The sequence below is a fragment of the Phoca vitulina genome, unplaced genomic scaffold, assembly GCF_004348235.1.
Source record: "Phoca vitulina isolate PV1807 unplaced genomic scaffold, GSC_HSeal_1.0 scaffold99, whole genome shotgun sequence".
Lineage (NCBI taxonomy): Eukaryota > Metazoa > Chordata > Mammalia > Carnivora > Phocidae > Phoca > Phoca vitulina.
In genome coordinates, this window is record NW_022589802.1 from 1,026,381 (window position 1) to 1,043,081 (window position 16,701).

General features: G+C 54.2%; 1 protein-coding gene across 2 annotated transcripts in view; it reads right to left on the reverse strand.

The window, feature by feature from the left end:
* Window positions 1-3,286: 3,286 nt before the first annotated feature.
* The window catches only part of ZFP92 (ZFP92 zinc finger protein), a 15,160-nt gene continuing 1,745 nt past the window's right edge, over window positions 3,287-16,701 (reverse strand). Inside the window, exons 2-5 of one of the 2 annotated variants that reach the window (XM_032397517.1) lie at window positions 12,608-12,658; window positions 12,294-12,420; window positions 11,186-11,290; window positions 3,287-10,852 (exon numbers count right to left, since the gene is read on the reverse strand). In XM_032397517.1, the coding sequence (XP_032253408.1) occupies window positions 9,498-10,852; window positions 11,186-11,290; window positions 12,294-12,420; window positions 12,608-12,640 (1,620 nt within the window). In that variant the 5' untranslated portion in view covers window positions 12,641-12,658 and the 3' untranslated portion in view covers window positions 3,287-9,497. The remainder of the gene's footprint in view (window positions 10,853-11,185; window positions 11,291-12,293; window positions 12,421-12,607; window positions 12,659-16,701) is intronic. The other variant, XM_032397518.1, reaches the window with a different exon arrangement.

A 16,701-nucleotide genomic window follows, 5' to 3' on the forward strand; every position in this document is an offset into this window, starting at 1 on the left:
TATTGGGGTATAATTAGCATACAAAACTTTGCACATGATTAATGAACACGCTGGTGAGTTTGGATATATGTATACAAATCTTCTCAATTTCCATCTCTTTGTTTTTAGCCACCCTCAGGACCCAGCCCCAGCTCTTGGGGTCCCTTAAGTGGCGTGAAGTGCAACAGTGTCTATAGTCCCAGAGAGGTGGGGCGGGGGTGGGGGTTGGGTAGAGCCAGGTGCTTCCCTGGGCCCAGATTCGTTCCTGTGCCAGATCTACGTCCTCCCACTTCGGCCCCCTCCCCCTGAACCCTGCCTGTACTGGGAGAAACTAAAGGTCCTGCGCACCCACGGTTCTCTTCACAAGTGTGGAAAAGAAAGCAAACAATTTTACTACGAAGTATGAAACGGACTGCCCACCTGCCATGCAGGTACTTCTCAGGATCTCCCATCCTGGCTCATGGGAGGTTCACCTGGTAATTGGGGTGGCCATCTGTGCTAGCGAATTGCCTGTATCTGAAGGACAACGAAAGCTTTGTGTCTGTGGCAGGCAGGTGGCCAGAGCCGAGAGTGGGAGCTAAGGGGCCTGCCTTCCTCAACAGGCGCATTTCAAAGAGGTGCCTCTGGGACACTTAAGAACCTTCCCGGGCTCTAAGGCTGGTAGGAGGCTTATTTAGGTTTCTCAAGCAAGTGTGCTAAGGGAGGGCCAGGAGCAGGGTCTCCTTACATCAGGGGAAATTCTGCCGTGCCGAGCGGGCTGGGCGCCCTGGCCGCCGCTCACCTGCACGCTGCGGGCCGGAAGCACGCTCCGGTGTCCTCAGAACTGCCTAGACTCTCACTCGGACCGCTGCCTGCCGGATGAAGCGGTCAGCGGCCCTGCACACTAGGCGAATGCCTGAGGTGGATTGTCCCTTCCCCAGCAAGCTCCCTACCACCTCTGCACCTCTTCTCACTTCCACCAACCTGGCAAAACTGGGAGTCTTGGGAAGCGCTTGTTTAGCTGCCCTGGGCCTGACCCACGTGCAGGGCCCGCCACACAGGATGACGGGGTGATGGTGGCAGGGAGGGGCTGCTGGCCTGCCAGGCAGGACAGCGGTAGGAGGAGGCACGATGGCCGACAGAAGGCTGGGCACAGACTTTCTGGCCATTTCTCCTGTTGACGGCTAGCAGCCTCTCTGCTCTCTGACCCCAGCAACTTGGGTATATGGAGCAGTTTACCTGCCCGCCAGGGCGTGTCAGGTTGAGAATCTGGAAATCCTGCTCGTGGAGAAAGAGGAGAAAGAGCAAGGAGTCCTGGACCTTTCCCGCACATGTGCCCATTCTGCCCTGGGCCCCAGGGGGCAGCGAGAAGGGACCCAGCATGGGCTTTGCAGCCACATGGCTTCAAACACACCAAGCATGTTCCTGTCTGTGGTGGGCTGAGTGGGGGCCATCCAAAAAAGATCTGTCCACATTCTAATCCCTGGACCCCGTGAATATGACCTTATTGGGTCTTTGTGGATACAGTTGTAGTAAAGATCTCGAGATGAGATCATCCAGGATTACCTGGGTAGGTCCTAAATCCAATGACAAGTGTCCTTATAAGAGACAGAAGAGGAGAGACCCAGACACAGAGAAGGCAGGGTGACATCGGAGGCGAGGATGGCAAGGATGTGGCCACAAGCCAGGGAATGTGTGGGACCACCAGCAGCTGGAAGAGGTGAGGAAGGGTTCTTCCCTCGAGCCGCTGCAGGGAATGTGGCCCTGCTGGCACCTTGATTTTGGACTTCTGGACTCAGAGCTGTGAGAGACTCAGTCTCTGTTGTTTTAAGCCACCTGGTTTGTGGTACTTGTTACAGCAGCCCCAAGGAGGCCAACACACCGCCTCCGGACCTTTGCACTGGCAGCGCCCTCCTCCTGGACTGCTCTTTTTCAGACATCCACCTCAACCAGGTCTCTGCTTAAATGTCCACTCTTCTGAGCCACCATTTGCCCTAGCCCTTGCTCTCTCTCTCTCTCTCTCCCCTGCTCCCTGCTGTATCCCAGCACCACCCCTCCGCACATAGCAGTCTAGTCACTAGAATGAAGGCCGGCTCCTCAAGGGCAGGGATTTTTGTCTTGCTCACTGTGGCCCCAGTGTAGATTTGGTGACTGAAAGTAGGAAGGCTCTCTTCACCTTTATCACAACCTGTATATGTGAAATAACCTCAGTTTCATAGGAAGGAAACGGAGGTGCCCGGCATCCAGTACGACCAGTTGTTAGTGAGGGACGGAACTGCAAAGAATCAGCCCCAAAGGGGAAAAGTTGGGAAAACGACAAGGCCAGCTGGGTGCCCGCTAGTTTGGAGAACAGAGTTGGCTGCAGTGGAAAAAGCCGTGGGACTTGGGTGCGGGTCTGTCCGCCTCTTAGCAGTGAGCATGCAGAGTGCCAGCATGTGGGGAGGGGGCTCAGACACGGCCGGCTTCCTTCCCTCTCACCATGGGTAGAAAGGAAGGGGTCAGCAAGACCGTACTCCCCCTGGGGGCTCTAGGGGATGATCCTTCTGCGCCTCTTCCAGCTGCTGGTAGGGTCTAGTATGATCTCATCATAACTAGTTATATCTGCAAAGACCCTATTTGTAAATAGGGTCACATTCTGAGGTCACTGGGGGCTAGGACTTCAACATATCTTTTAGGGGGACATAATTCAATCCATAACATCACCCAATATCCATTCCAGCCCTCTCCTCTGGGGATAAGACCCCAGTTTTGTTCAGGGCATCAGTGGGCTCAGCCTCAGGTGACAGGTCATGACAATCCTGTCTCCAGCTTTCCCCAGCCTCTCTTCCAGCTAAGGGAGGCCATGTGATCCAGTTCTGAGACCTAAGTGGAAGTCTGTTGGGCAAGTTTCTGGAAAAACTGTTACTTTCTTGATAAAAGGGGACAGATGCAGTTGTCCTTGCCCTTTCCCCCTTCTGTCCTTTGCATATGTGACAGCAGGTGCTTCAGCAGCCATTTTGTGATCATGAGGCAAAGCTAAGCTAATTCGATACTGGGCCTTGCCAGTGCTCTGCTGCTGAACCGATGCCAGCAAGCTGCCCCCAGATTCCTTACATTGAACAACATGGGAGTTAGGGATGCTGACCCCCGGCAGAGCCGAAAAATCCACGTGTAACTTTGAATCTCCCAAACCTTAACTACTAATAGCTGGCTGTTAACTGGAAGTCTCACCAATAACAAATAGTCGAGTAACACACATTTTGGAGGTTGTATGTATTATGTACTGCATTCTTACAATAAAGTCAACTAGAGAAAAGAGAATGTTATTAAGAAAATCATAAGGAAAATACATTTACAGTATCATCCTGTATTTAACACACAAAAAAATCTGCATATAGGTGGAGCTGTGCATTTCACAGGTCACCTGTACTTGTGGCCACGTTCCTGATACACTGTGTGCGTCTGTTTTTCTAGTCTGAGGAGATCACCAGGGTGTGTTCTACTCGCCTTTTCCTTTGTCTTTCTCTCTCCACCTCTTCTCAGCCTGCCTGACTCATTCTCTCTCCACCTCCTTTCACAAGTACCTTGTTCCCACTGAACTAGCCAGAACATGAAAGAAAGCACGTTATATATTAAGCGAGGAATATTTTCACTGAGAAAAAGACAAAAGATTAATTTGATTCTTACCTCCTTGTTTTGATTTGATTTTGTTTTCCTGTTAGAAGTCTTTGCCAGAAAGTTAAAAAAAAAATCTTGGAACAATGATAAGTTCTCAGAACCGTGAACATGGGACACACAGCTCTGTTTTACATTATGGTCAAGGCTGTTATCAAATATGGACTGGGCTAAACAAAGGCATCAAAGGGACAAACGCATGCTCCTGATTCTGAAGGTAGGCAAGACATACGTCTTAGTCATCCTCCCAGCCCAGCACACAGTTACATGTTCACTGTATGTCTGGGGGACGAATGAGTGACTGCACGAGAATGCAGGCTCACTAGGGATGATTGGAACAATAACCTCGGAATCAATCAAAGCTAACACATGTGCAAGACTTGGACACTGAAATCACAAGCCGTTGCTGGGAGGAAGTGGGGGAGGCCCGCGAATGAGGAGCCATGTTATGTCCACAGACTGAAGGGCTCAATATTGTTCAGATGTCAATCCTCCTCAAAATGATGTATAGATTCAATGAAATCCCAATCAAAGTCCCAGCAGGCTTTTTTTTTTTTTTCATATAAATTGACAAGGTATTCTAAAACTCATACAGAAATGAGACAAAATTAGGATAGACCAAAGAGGTTTGAAAAAGAACCACATCAGAGGATTCACATTACCCGATTCCAAGACTTATTATAAAGCCACAGTAACCAAGAAGAGTGTCACGCGGGCATAAAATAGACCGGCATAAAGCGTGCAGAAGTAGACATGCGCACAGCCAGTTGGTTTTCAACCAAGACGTCAAGGCAGTTCAACTGGGGAAAAGATCATCTTTTCATCATCTCCAGATGGAGCTGGAGAAACTGGACACCCATATAGAAGAAAAATAAATCGTGAATTCACCTCACACCACACGCAAACATTACCTCCAAATAGGTCATAGACCCAGGTCTACAAGTCCCACAGGAAAACAGAGGGTCAAATTGTAGTGACTAGAGTTTTGCCAAGACTTCTTAACTGTGGTACAAAAAGTACAAACCATGAAATTAAAAAATCCATTCACTGGGCTTCTTCAAAATAAAACAACGTCTGTTCTTCAAAAAACACTGTTATGAAAATAGAAAGGCAAACGTCAGTCTGGAAGGAAATATTTGCAAAACATGTGTGACAAAGGACTTGTATCTAGAACTTTACAACCACATGAAAAGACAGACAAATTACAAATGGGCAAAAGATTTGAACAGACACTTCACCAAAGAAGATATATGAGTGGCTCAGAAGGACATGGAAAGATGCTCAACATCATTAGTCACGAGGGAAATGCAAACAGAACCGCCGCATGATACCATTTCATACCGTTTCATCTAGGATGGCTAGAATCAACAGGATGGACAGGTGTTAGGGGGCAGGTGGAGAAGCTGGAGCCCCCAGGCACCGCAGTTAGGGACGTAAGACTTTGTCTGGCGCTGCCAGAGGGTTCCCACGGGCCCGGCACTTCCACTCCTCACTATATGCCCAGGATAAATGAGCACACGTTACACAAACACCTGTGCACGGATTCTCATGGCAGCTTTATTTGTCACGGCCGCAAACCGGCAACAACCCAAATGTCCACCCCCAAGAGTCCGACAGGGATCGTGGTCCCTCCACACGACGGAAGAGTGCTCGGCAATACCAAGTGAGGGGCCGTTACACAGGGCGACGTGGCCGCGCCTCGGAATCATTCCGTTGACCGACGCGGAGGGACGGGAAGCGGAGCGGTGCTTGCGGCAATGGAAGCGGGGAGGGGCAGGAAGGGGGGGGGCGACGGAACCTTCGGGGGTGCTGTTTATGGGCACCGTCTTCATGTGAGGTCCCCAACACGCCAGGAGTCGGGCCTGTGAACATCAGAACCATCGGGCCGGCTACGCTGTGTGGACTTGCTGGTCATCCACACGCGGAGTCACGCGCTCTAGCAGTTACCATTTACGTGACCTTCCCCTCCTCAGTCTTAGAATAATTCTTCCATGTGAACAAAAAGTTGCTCCTCATCAGGAACCAGAGAACTTCACGTGGCATCCCAGGCTTCCCTGCACTCTGCTCCCGATGACCGTGCGCCCCACAACCGTCCTACAGAAAACCGTCTGCTCTCCCAGGGCTCCTGCCCACAGGGCTCCCCCTCCTTCCGTCTGCCCTGCCTGACATCCCTTGAGCTCTACTTCCCTGATACTCCTGCTCTGGCCTCAGGACACCGCTTGTCACCTCGGCTACCTAACAAGACAGACACTTAGCATCCCCGGCCGGGGGCCTGCTGTGCTCCTCCGGCTGAGGAAAGGAGTGGAGGTCCTGACGGTTCCCGGGGCGTCGGGGCGTCGGCTGGGGCAGAGGCCCGAGTGCCAACCACCGCCAAGCCCGGCAGGGAGAGCAGACCATTCCGGAAACATTGAGAAGCTACGGCTGTGGGACCACGACGGCGACGGGATCCTGAGCACCCCCTACCCGGGCCTGCTTTTTCCTCCCGTGGGGGAAAAGTGTCCAAGGCCCCCCGAACACAGCGCTCACCCATTTCTTTGTTTAGAGCAGAGCGAGTCTTGCAGGCAATCTGAGCAAGGTTCTAGACACGGTCCATGCTGGTCTCGTAAAGCCCCAGAAGTGGATGCTGCCGTCAGCCGGGTGACACTGCAAGGACCCCCACCCCCCCGACCGCACTCACGGTTGGCCGTGCACGGGCAGGGCAGCTGGGGCAACCGGAACCGAGAGTGGCCAGGATCCGGTGGCTCAATGACTGTCAGAGATGGGGGACAGAGGAAAGGGCCAAGGGCCCCAGACATGGCTGCGGGAGGAGGGGGATAGAGAGGTTGCAAGACCAGGGGAAAGGGCTTCCAGGCCTACAGGATGGGCGGGTGTCCACGCCGGAGTCCCTCCACGGAGGGAGGCCGAGAAGCGAACAGAAGGGGGAAGGTGGAGTGGCCTCTGTGCAGAGCCACATGGGGCCGCACGGGGCGCACACACCTGAGTGCAGGTGCTGCCACGTGGCCTGAAGACACAGAAGCAGCTGGAGGGAAGACACAGCTGTGCCGCTCTGCCCCTCCTGGTCCCCGAGTCGCGGTGTCCCTCCGGCCTCGGATGGCTGCCCTTGATTCCCAGCTGTGCCGCCCTCCAGGGTTTCGGCCTCACCTTCACCCAAGCAGAGTCTCTCGGCCCACCCCTGCGAGTCCACACTTAGAGCCTTTCCTGGTGCTGTAACCCAATTGCTACCTGGTTACTTTCAGCCATGAGAGGGCTCCTTTCGAGGCCAGCACTCGAGAGCCTCCTTATCTGTCTGCCCCCGAAGTAAATGAATTCGGTCAGGACAGTTTACCAGTTATGTGGGGGGTACTGCCACAGCATTTAAACTGCTCTTGAAAAGTGTCCACGGTGTCGGAGGGCAAGTGGCCCAAGGCTCAGACACGCTACACACGGACACAGCGTCTCGCGCGGCCATGTCTGAAGCAGATGACCAGTCCCGAAGTGCAAAGGGGCTGGTGTCCAGGAAGTTCTTTAGAAGGAAAAACACAGGGACCACCCCCCCCCCGCACACTCTGACTTTTATTCCACGCAATACCCGTCCAGCTCATGTTGCGCACCTGATCACCATACATGAGACAAAATGATACTCATAACTGCAGTGAAAATCTCATGAAGGCAAGCAAAATTATACAGAGAACTGACAAAAAATGCATTGCTATTTTAAATGTCATTTATCTGGGTAAGCATTTGGGGACCCTGCGGCCTTTCAGGGCGCTTGAAAACCAGAGCACAAGTGTCCGGCAAATCCACGGTCTGCTGAAAAAAGGAGCTCACATTAAAAGGCAAGTTGGCTTGTCCAGCAGAACCAATGGGATGACGTTACACTGGCCTGCAGGAGTGAGGCTGTTCACTTACGATAGTGATGAAAATGGACATCAGAGCCCATGGATCTGGTCTCTTTCTGGATCCCCTCACATGGCGGTTGGCGTCCCAATCCTGGTCAGGCCACAGTTGAACCAAATGAGACTGGAGTCCAAGTGCATGGCCTCTTGCCGCTGTTCCTTGCTCTGCATGGGGACTGGATTCCCTGGCAAAGATCGTCTGTGCCTCAAAAAACCCCCACATATTTCCCAACGACCTGCCCATGGACTTCAAAGACACTGTTCCTAATACTTCTTTTTCCATCGGAAAACCCCAAGTTGCAGATCCGTTTGACCCCTCAGACAGGACTGGAGCTCATGTGCTAAGGGGGCCATATTCATCTCACATGTTTATGAAGTGCTAACAAAGATGAACGTGACACAAAGAGCAGAAGACAAAGGATAAGGGGATACAGACCCAGTGAAAGGGGCTATGAGATAAAAGCAAGTTATAAAAACTCTAGAACTTTGCATAAGTCGTATAAAACTCATTTTAATATAGCTAGATGAAACTTCTCTATGTCTTTGTTTCTATCTGTATTTCTCACTTTTGGAGTCGTCCTAGTGATTAGAGCTCCAAGAAGCATGCTCGGAAGGAATTCTGTATTTCCAGGTCTTCCCTCTCTCTCCAGATGTCGTGTCGAGCCTCTCCTGTGTGGCAGGGAAGGCGCACATGCTCCTGGGAGGCCCAGTGGGGGGCCTCCAGCACACCTATCCCTTGCCTGCTGGAGATCTGGCAGTGAAGAGGGCTGGAAGGAGGTGGCAAGCCAATCAGGGCGCTGGGCTGAGAGCACCCATGGGCAGAATTCCTGGGCGCAGCGCGGATGGAACAGGGCAGAGCCTGCCGGCCATGGCCGCCCCCCTAGCCTTGCAGTAAAGTGCCATTCGAAGGGTCCGCCCTGTCTCTGGGGGGCTAAGGGGGAGGAGGGAGAAGAGGGGCCAGGCTTGCCACCACACTCATCAGGGCTCCGTTCCTCCTGCCTGAGGTCTTCTCACGGGGCGGGGGATTCTTATTTAAGCAACGATTCACCAACACTCTCATGCGGCAAAAACCCCTATCTTCTGCTTACATTACTCCTGAATGCAAAATTATTCAAAGCAGCTGAACCTTCAATATTATAAGAAAGGTCATATGAAAGGCAGATCCCATGAGAGAGCCATTGCTGGGCACGCTCTGTGCAAATTCCTAACCCATCTTGTTTCCTTCCCGACGGGCACCGGCCACAAGACGTGGCTGCTTGAGGGGGCGCAGCTAAGTGTGAAGCTTTAGGCACTGAGGGTGGGGAGGAGGGGCGGAGAGGCCAGGGTGGTCTTTGCTGGTGGGGTCGGGGGAGGGGGGCAGAAGGCAGTGAGGAGGGTGAGCCCGGTGGGCAGGGAGCACATGCGTTGCCTGGAGCCCCCTCCTGTGAGAGACCGGAGTGTCCCCCATACCCCGCCCCGGGGCTCTGAGAAGATGGGACCTGGGTGCAGCCGCTCCTCTGAGAAGCAGCTGCGGGTCCCCACGGAAGGCTGTGGCTTTTCAGGCACAAGGACAAACGGCCTGGAAAAAGAACAGGCCCCTGCTCGGCGGGATCGCAGGGTGTCCTGTTTGTCCGCCCCGACGGCCCTCCCTGCGGCCCGACAGCCGGGCCCGAGCGGCCCGCGGAGGTGTTTGCCCAAGTGCATTTCCAGTCCATCTCTGAACTGATGACCGTGAGGTGCTGTCATAGTCCAGCCACAGTCTGCTTGCGGCCTTCTCTCAAGTCCCCTCCGTTTACAGGCGCTTAAAGGAGGAAAGTGCTGTCAGTGCTTCCAGCCGGCCACGCTCACACGTCTGGGGTGACGCGCACGGTCCGACTGCTCCTCAGTAACTCAAGGCCCCCGAGCCGGCGGCGCGGCTCTTGTCACGGCGCGGCCCTGAGCTCGGGCAGCGCACAGGCCCCGTCACCGGCCCGGGCGACGGCAGCGGGCACCGCCGGGTTTCCAAGCCAGCCCTGTCCCACACTGGCCGGGTCAGACGGCGCGGGCGGGCGCCGCACCCACCGAGTCTTCCCCGAGGGTCTGGCCCTCCGGCCGTGGCTCGGCAGGGGGCCTTCCGAGGGCCAAAGAGGCGGGCGCCTTTTCGCTGTCACTCTTCTGCAAGGGCCTCGTGTCGCCATGGGGCTTCCGGGGCTGGCCCAGCCACTGCCTCCCCTGCAAGGCGCTGCCGCACTCCGTGCCCCGGTCGCTCGCGCAGGGCTCCTGGTGGCTGCGGGCGCACGGGCTCCCCGCAAGGCCGGCGCTCCCGCCCGGGTCCTGGCTGCCTGCGAGCGGCCGCTGGCCAGTGTGCGCGGCCCGGGGCTCCGGGAGGACGAGGCTGCTCTGGAAGGCCGTCCCGCCGTCCTGGCATCCGTAGGGCCTCTCCGGGCTGTGGATGGCCTGGTGCTTGAAGAGGTTGGCTCGCCGGCTGAAGGTCCTCCCACACTCACTGCACTCGTAGGGCTTCTCACCGCTGTGCACCCGCTGGTGCTGACTGAGCCCCGAGCAGCCCCGGAAGGCCTTCCCGCACTCTTTGCACTTGAACGGCTTCTCCCCACTGTGGATGCGCTGGTGGTGGATGAGCTGGGAGACGCCCTTGAAGGCTTTCGGACACTGGCTGCACGTGTAGGGCTTCTCGCCGCTGTGGGTGCGCTGGTGCTCGATGAGGTTGGAGCTCCTGCTGAAGGTCTTCCCGCACTTGCCGCACGCGTAGGGCCGCTCGCCGCTGTGGATGCGCTGGTGCTCTAGCAGCGCGAAGCTGCGCCGGAAGAGTTTCCCGCACTCGGAGCACTTGTAGGGCTTCTCGCTGCTGTGGATGATCTGGTGCTTGATGAGGTTGGAGCTGCGCGTAAAGGTCTTCCCGCACTCGCTGCACACAAAGGGCTTCTCGCCGCTGTGGATGCGCTGGTGCTCCAGCAGCGCCAGGCTGCGCCGGAAGAGTTTCCCGCACTCGGAGCACTCGTAGGGCTTCTCGCCGCTGTGGATGACCCGGTGCTTGATGAGGTTGGAGCTGCGGCTGAAGGATTTCCCACACTGCTGACATAGGTAGCGCCTCTCCGCACCTTTGGAAGCCTGCTGCCGTAGAACTGACTCCTGCCTACCACTGGGGCTACTTCTCTGCCGCATCTCTCTTGCGTCCCCTGAGGAGCTGCTCTGACCTTTCTCCCTGCGGGGGCCAACCCCACTGGAACCTGTCTGGGGAGAATGAGCATGTTCCGCTCCGCGCTCCAGCGCTTCCCCTGGTGGCCTGGCTACCTGGCTCTTGTTACCGGCCTGAAGATCGGTCCTTGGGAGTTCTTCTAGGCAATGCTTCTGCTTTGAAACCAATGTCCTGTTCTTTATCCTGTCACCTATAAGGATAGAGAACACCCACTGGTGTCACTCTCCCTGCGACTCTATTTAGGGTTCGTTCTCCCTCCTCACGCCCACACCAAAGCTGACAAGGAATGTATCAGGAGATGAGGACATGGGGGGAGACGCAAGATGACTGTCCGCAGACAGGACGGCAAGAGGGGGAAAAGGTGGGAATGAGCTGGAAGCAGTGGTGTCTCAACGGGGACTCCCTGTGAGATTTAAGTCTGCCACAAAGGGGAATTTCCCACCCACAGCGGTCACGCTGCCCTCCTTTGGCTGCTGCTCTCTGTGACTGGCTCAGGCAAGCCAGCCCAGCGCCCCACACTCACCTGTCTGCATCCCTGCGGCGGCCCGTGTTCTGCAGGTGTCTGCTGCCTGGGGCCCCTCCCCTTGTTCCAGCCAGGAGACCAGGTGAGGCTTGGAGGATAAAAATCCTGCCCAGGGAAAGGAAGCAGATCAGTCACTCTTGAACTCAGCCCAGCCTTAGCATCTTCAGGAACAGAGAACAAGGAACCCTCTAAGAGAGCGCCACTGGGAAGGTCCAGAGAAAGGATGGAGTCTCTTTGAGGAAGCGAAGGGATTTGAATGTCCAGGGGCCAGGTGGGCATGGGGAGTCCGAAGTCGATGGTGACTGGGGCCAAGAGGATAACAATATTACTATTTGGCCTGCGGGGAGGGCAGTAGGCTTGTGGGAAATGGAGCCGGGATCCACAGGGGGCAAGGTCCCGGGGAGTATCAGGAAGCAGACAGAGCTGAGGAATGCCTGTGCCTCGAGAGCCAAAGCCCCGTGTCCATCATCAAACAGAACAGATGTCTCAGTTCCTTATGCCAAACTCAACTGACGATTCCAGAACTCCCCTTTGAGCCCTGGATCTGCGCAGTGAGGGTCAGAAACTAGTCTCCCTCTGTGTGGTTAGATTAGGGAGATTAAATCTGTAGGGAAGAAATGGAGCAAGCAGACCCCCTGCAAGCCCGCTGAAGCGGGGAAGCCTGCCCAGCTCCTTTCCGGATTTCTCCAGGCTGGAAAACCAAGTGCATGTCTTAACCTTGATACAAGGAAAAGGAGCAGCTAAACTCCGTAACGTGAAATGAATGTACAATTCAACCTTGATAGGAATGAATTAAGTCTACAACAGTGCATATAAATATTCAAGGATAATACGCATCTATCTTTTGGATAGAAGAGGTTTACTTAACCCATGATTTTATATGCAAAATAAATTTGATGGGGGCCCACGCATTTACCACTTACAGGTCAAAACCATTTTAGCTAAAAACTGTTCTACTGAGACAAAAGCTGGGCTCCAGCAGATTACTGCTCCGGTGGGAAAATGCATTTATTCTTGGGCTCACAGTAACCAACAAACAAAGAAACTTAAAAATAAATTGAGTTCAGAGACAGAGTAGGGGGATTGGATGTGCGTGTCAGATCCTTACCCAGTGACACCAAATGACGATAGTTCTCCAGCATCACTCTCTTGTAGAGGATCCTTTGTCTGAGGTCCAGAAGCTTCCATTCTGTCTTGGTGAAGTACACGGACACGTCTTCAAAAGATACTGGCACCTAGAACAAGCCATTCCTGTGGCTGCAGGGGACTTCACCGCCATGAGTCCCAGGATGAGCGGGCAGCAACTAAACATGGGGCGGGGGGACCCAGAGAACTCAGCAGTTAAGGGGAGACTTGGAGTTGCAAGAGTTGTGAAGCCGGGACATGAAGAGGTGGCAGATGGAGACAGGGAGCCCCACTCACCTTGGGTCTGGCCTTCAAGAGAATGGCGGCCATCGCAGGGGTGCAAAGAAGCTAAGGGGATCGGAAAAAGCCAAGTATGAGATGAGGCCCACCCTACTCCAGCATGACCTCATCCAAGTTAGGTCCCATTCACAGCTACTGGGGGACAGGACATCAGCACATCTTTTTGGGGGACACAAGCCAATCCATAACACTTTCCCAAACTGAGCTTCTGTCCTCTCTCCTCACCTGGGTGGTGGGCCACCAGACAGGGAGTCCTGCCCACCTCGTACGAGGCTTGGCTTCCTCCTCCTCATTTCCAGCACCCCCACCCCGACTTTCCGGCCATCCCTGGAAGCTCCACTGCCAACTCCTCTTCCTCTCAGCTCAGGGTCCTAACAGAAAAACTCCAGAACACACACACACACACACACACACACACACACACACACCCCACTCCACCTGAAATAGACCTGCTCTCAAGGAAAAGAGAAAGACCAGAATAGTGAGATGCACTTTGGAGGGACCCACAAGAGCTGGGGGAGGGGTGCCCTCTAAAGGAGTGACCTTCAGGCTGAGAGCTGAAGGCTGGGGGTGAGCAAAGAGAGGAGCGGGCTAAGGGCGTGGCCCATATCTGGCCCTCGGATGGGCCCAAGCTCAATGGTCACGGCGCTGAAACTGGGGGCAGGGTGGGGAGTGCGGAAGGTGAGGCCATGTGGGCACTCTGGGGACAGACAGGAGCTGGGGCTCATGCTAAGGGCAGGAAGAGTGTGTCACGCCAAAGTGGACAGAATCAGATTTCGCCACATCAGTTCTCAAGACCAGAAGACAGTTTGCTCCAACGCTGTTATCACCACCCAACTGGAGACCACAAGGCGGAACTCCCCCGTGGGGAAGCATAAGAACCAGGCGGTGGCTGGCAGGGGAGTGGGCCGCGAATGCTCATGCTGTCTGGGCGACCGCAGCTTATTTCTGCTACAGGAGAGAGGGTGAGGGGACAGGGTCGCACAGTATTTAAACTGCGGCGAAGTCCCTTATCACCAGTGATGAGCTGTCCATCAGCACCGGCCCAGAATCAATAAACTCATGTATCTGACGAAGAAATATATGCTAATCAGATAGGAAGAAGCCCTTAAGGTGGGATGGACACTAAAACCACTGGGTGGAAGACCATGTGATGTCAAAATGTCTTCCCCTATTTACTGCTGGTCACAAGACAGAAAGCTAACCTACCGGTTGGACAGAGCTGGGACCCCCCTGCTGCGGGGATGCCACCATGGGAAGCGTGCGAGGCTCTTGTCAAAGTTTGACCCCATTCTAACGCAGCCTTGGGAACCCGCACGCAGTTTATAAAGGATCTTGGGGACTGAGGGACCACTTACACACCACAAGGAAGCAACCGGCCCAGTCCAGAAGGTGGGCTGTACCCGGCCTCCTCTGCGTGTCAGTGTCATGGGGAAAAGAGAGACTGTTCTAGAGGAGAAGAGGTGTACACGGCCAATAGTCAAGTGCAACGGAAGTCCTTGATGAGATGCTGGCGTGCAGGACAGAGGAGTCAAAGGCACTGTGGCTGTGGGGCCCTGCGCTGCTCATGTGTCGGATGCATAATGGCACCGGGTCGTGGAAGGAAATGTCCTTTTTGAAGCACTTAGGGAGAAAATGGCATGTAAACTTAATTTAAAATATCTCAGTAAAAACAAAGGAAGGAGAGTAGGGGGAGAGAGAGAGAGAGACCGAGAGAAGGAGGGAGGGGGAAAGGAAAGAGGAAACAGAAAGAAAGAAAGAGAGAAACAAGCAAATAAGGCAAGCTCCAGGCCTCTGGCAACCCTGCGAGGTGGACCCCTGCGTTCTGTTAGACTACTCGCTTTATTTGTCTGTCTGCTTAACGGCGTTCACAATTAAAAGGGAAAATAGTTGGTGGTCCCTCAATAAGTAAACATAGTTATCACACCACTCAGCAATTTCACTCCTGAGTGTATGTTCAAAAGAACTGAAAACAGGTGTTCACATCAAAACGAATGCATCCAGCTTAACTGCAGCCTGATTGAGAGCAGCCAGAAGGCGGAAAGAACCCAAGACAGTGACCAAACAAAACGTGGTCTATACACATGATGTGATGTTATTTGGCCATAAAGAGGAGTGAAGTGCTGATCCATGCTACAGTATGGATGAACCTTGGAGACATCATGATCAGTGAAAAAAGCCAGACATGGACACAAAAGGCCACATCCTGGATGATTCCATTTATGTGATGTAATCTAATATTTCACAAGAGCTGTCTTGACCTAGTTTTGAAGTTATGTGTAAAAATTCTCTTTTCTCTGCCTTTCTTGGGCAGTTTGCTAAGCCCCGACCCCAACTATCTCCGTTTTTGGGACCCCTCTCTCTGGGACCACCAAACACGCTCCCCCAATTCCCCCTTATCTGGGCCAGGTACCAGACAACTAGGGACAGCCCCAATGCCCCAGAGCCTGAGAAATCATCCAAATTAGCCAATGCACAGGGACCCTGCAGAAACTACCTACCCCTACCCCAGGTTCCCCCCGACACACGTGGCCCCACATGGCCACCTCCTCTCCTTCAGAGCTGTAAGTAACAAGGAAGTTCTGCCTTTCATTGCTCTGAATGTCACGACCTGTGATTTGCTATCAAGAAATCTTTAAGTCTTGGGGCGCCTGGGTGGCTCAGTCGTTATCATGGTCCCAGGGTCCCGGGATCGAGCCCCGCATCGGGCTCCCTGCTCGGCGGGAAGCCTGCTTCTCCCTCTCCCACTCCCCCTGCTTGTGTTCCCGCTCTCGCTGTGTCTCTCTCTGTCAAATAAATAAATACATCTTGAAAAAAAAGAAATGTTTAAGTCTTATAAATCGTGTGACAGCTCCAGCACTGGAGGGGCAGAGAGCAGATCAGGGGGTGCCAGTGGCCGGGGGGGGGAGGGCGCTGGGAGCAACTGCTTCACGGAAGGGGTTTCTCTCTGGGGGGATAAAAAGGTTCTAGAACTAGAAAGAGGTGGTGGTTGCCCAACATTGTGAATGTATTTCATGCCACTGAATTGTTGGTTCTAAAGTGGCTAATTTTATGTTATGTGAATCCCATCTCAATAAAAAAAGGGGGGAGGCAAAGGTGTCACTGTCAAGTAGTCCTTCCGATGTCCACAGGTTATGCTTCATGATGACATGCCGTCAGCCCCCGGGGGACCGGCACAAGCTAAAAGTGTGTGTGCGGGGGGAGAATACTGATAACAGCAAGGCTTTTCAGGCCACTACGAAAATGTTCTGAAAAACAGCACGAGCTTCTTTTTTCTTTACCATGACTGTGCTGCCAGGTCATGATCCATTTTGGAAAATACACAAGCCGAAAGGAAGAAATGTTATCTCTAGCCACCCCCCGACACACATGCTGGGGTCCCTTCCAAGACCCCAAGAGAGAAGAGATTGTTGAGCTGTGACTTCCTGAGAGAAACACACTACGGACAGGGGTAGCCTGTAGACGGAGACCAACACTGAAGTTCAGTGGCGCAGGGCGCAGCCAGGCGCCACCATGCGAAGTGGTCACACCCAAGGGTCCGTCCTTGAGACCTAGTCTCCTAAAGTCAGCATACTTTCAAATCCTGGAAAGAAAGATATGGCAAGCTCTCCTCACAGACCCTAAGGCCAAGTAACACCCCGGCAGGAATGGGGTGACACTCCTGAGCATGTGCATAAGGAAGAATCAGGAAGGACACCGTGGAACTGGAGAGCGGTTTCTCCTAAGAGCCTGGTGGGCTGCCAGAACAAAGGAGAAGCCGAAGGATGAGTCCAGGCCCCGAAGCTCAGGTCTCCCCGAAACCCGTCACTAGGCATACAGGTGGAGGTCCATCAGACATCGGTGCCTCAGGCGAGAAGCCAGGAAGGCCCTGTCAGCCTGGGTAACCAGGGACCGTCTGCCAGCCTCCTCCAAGGCTGGTCCACCCTAAGGAGGGGAGCAGAATCCCACCGTGCTTGCTGACTGGCCCAAGTAGAGCCGAGTATGTGGGGCCACCCCCCTGGGGGAGGAGAGGAACAGTGCTGCCAACTGAAATGCATCATGGCTCAAAAAGGGAGAGGCAGTGGGGGCCGGGGGGGGGGGGGGGGGGGGGG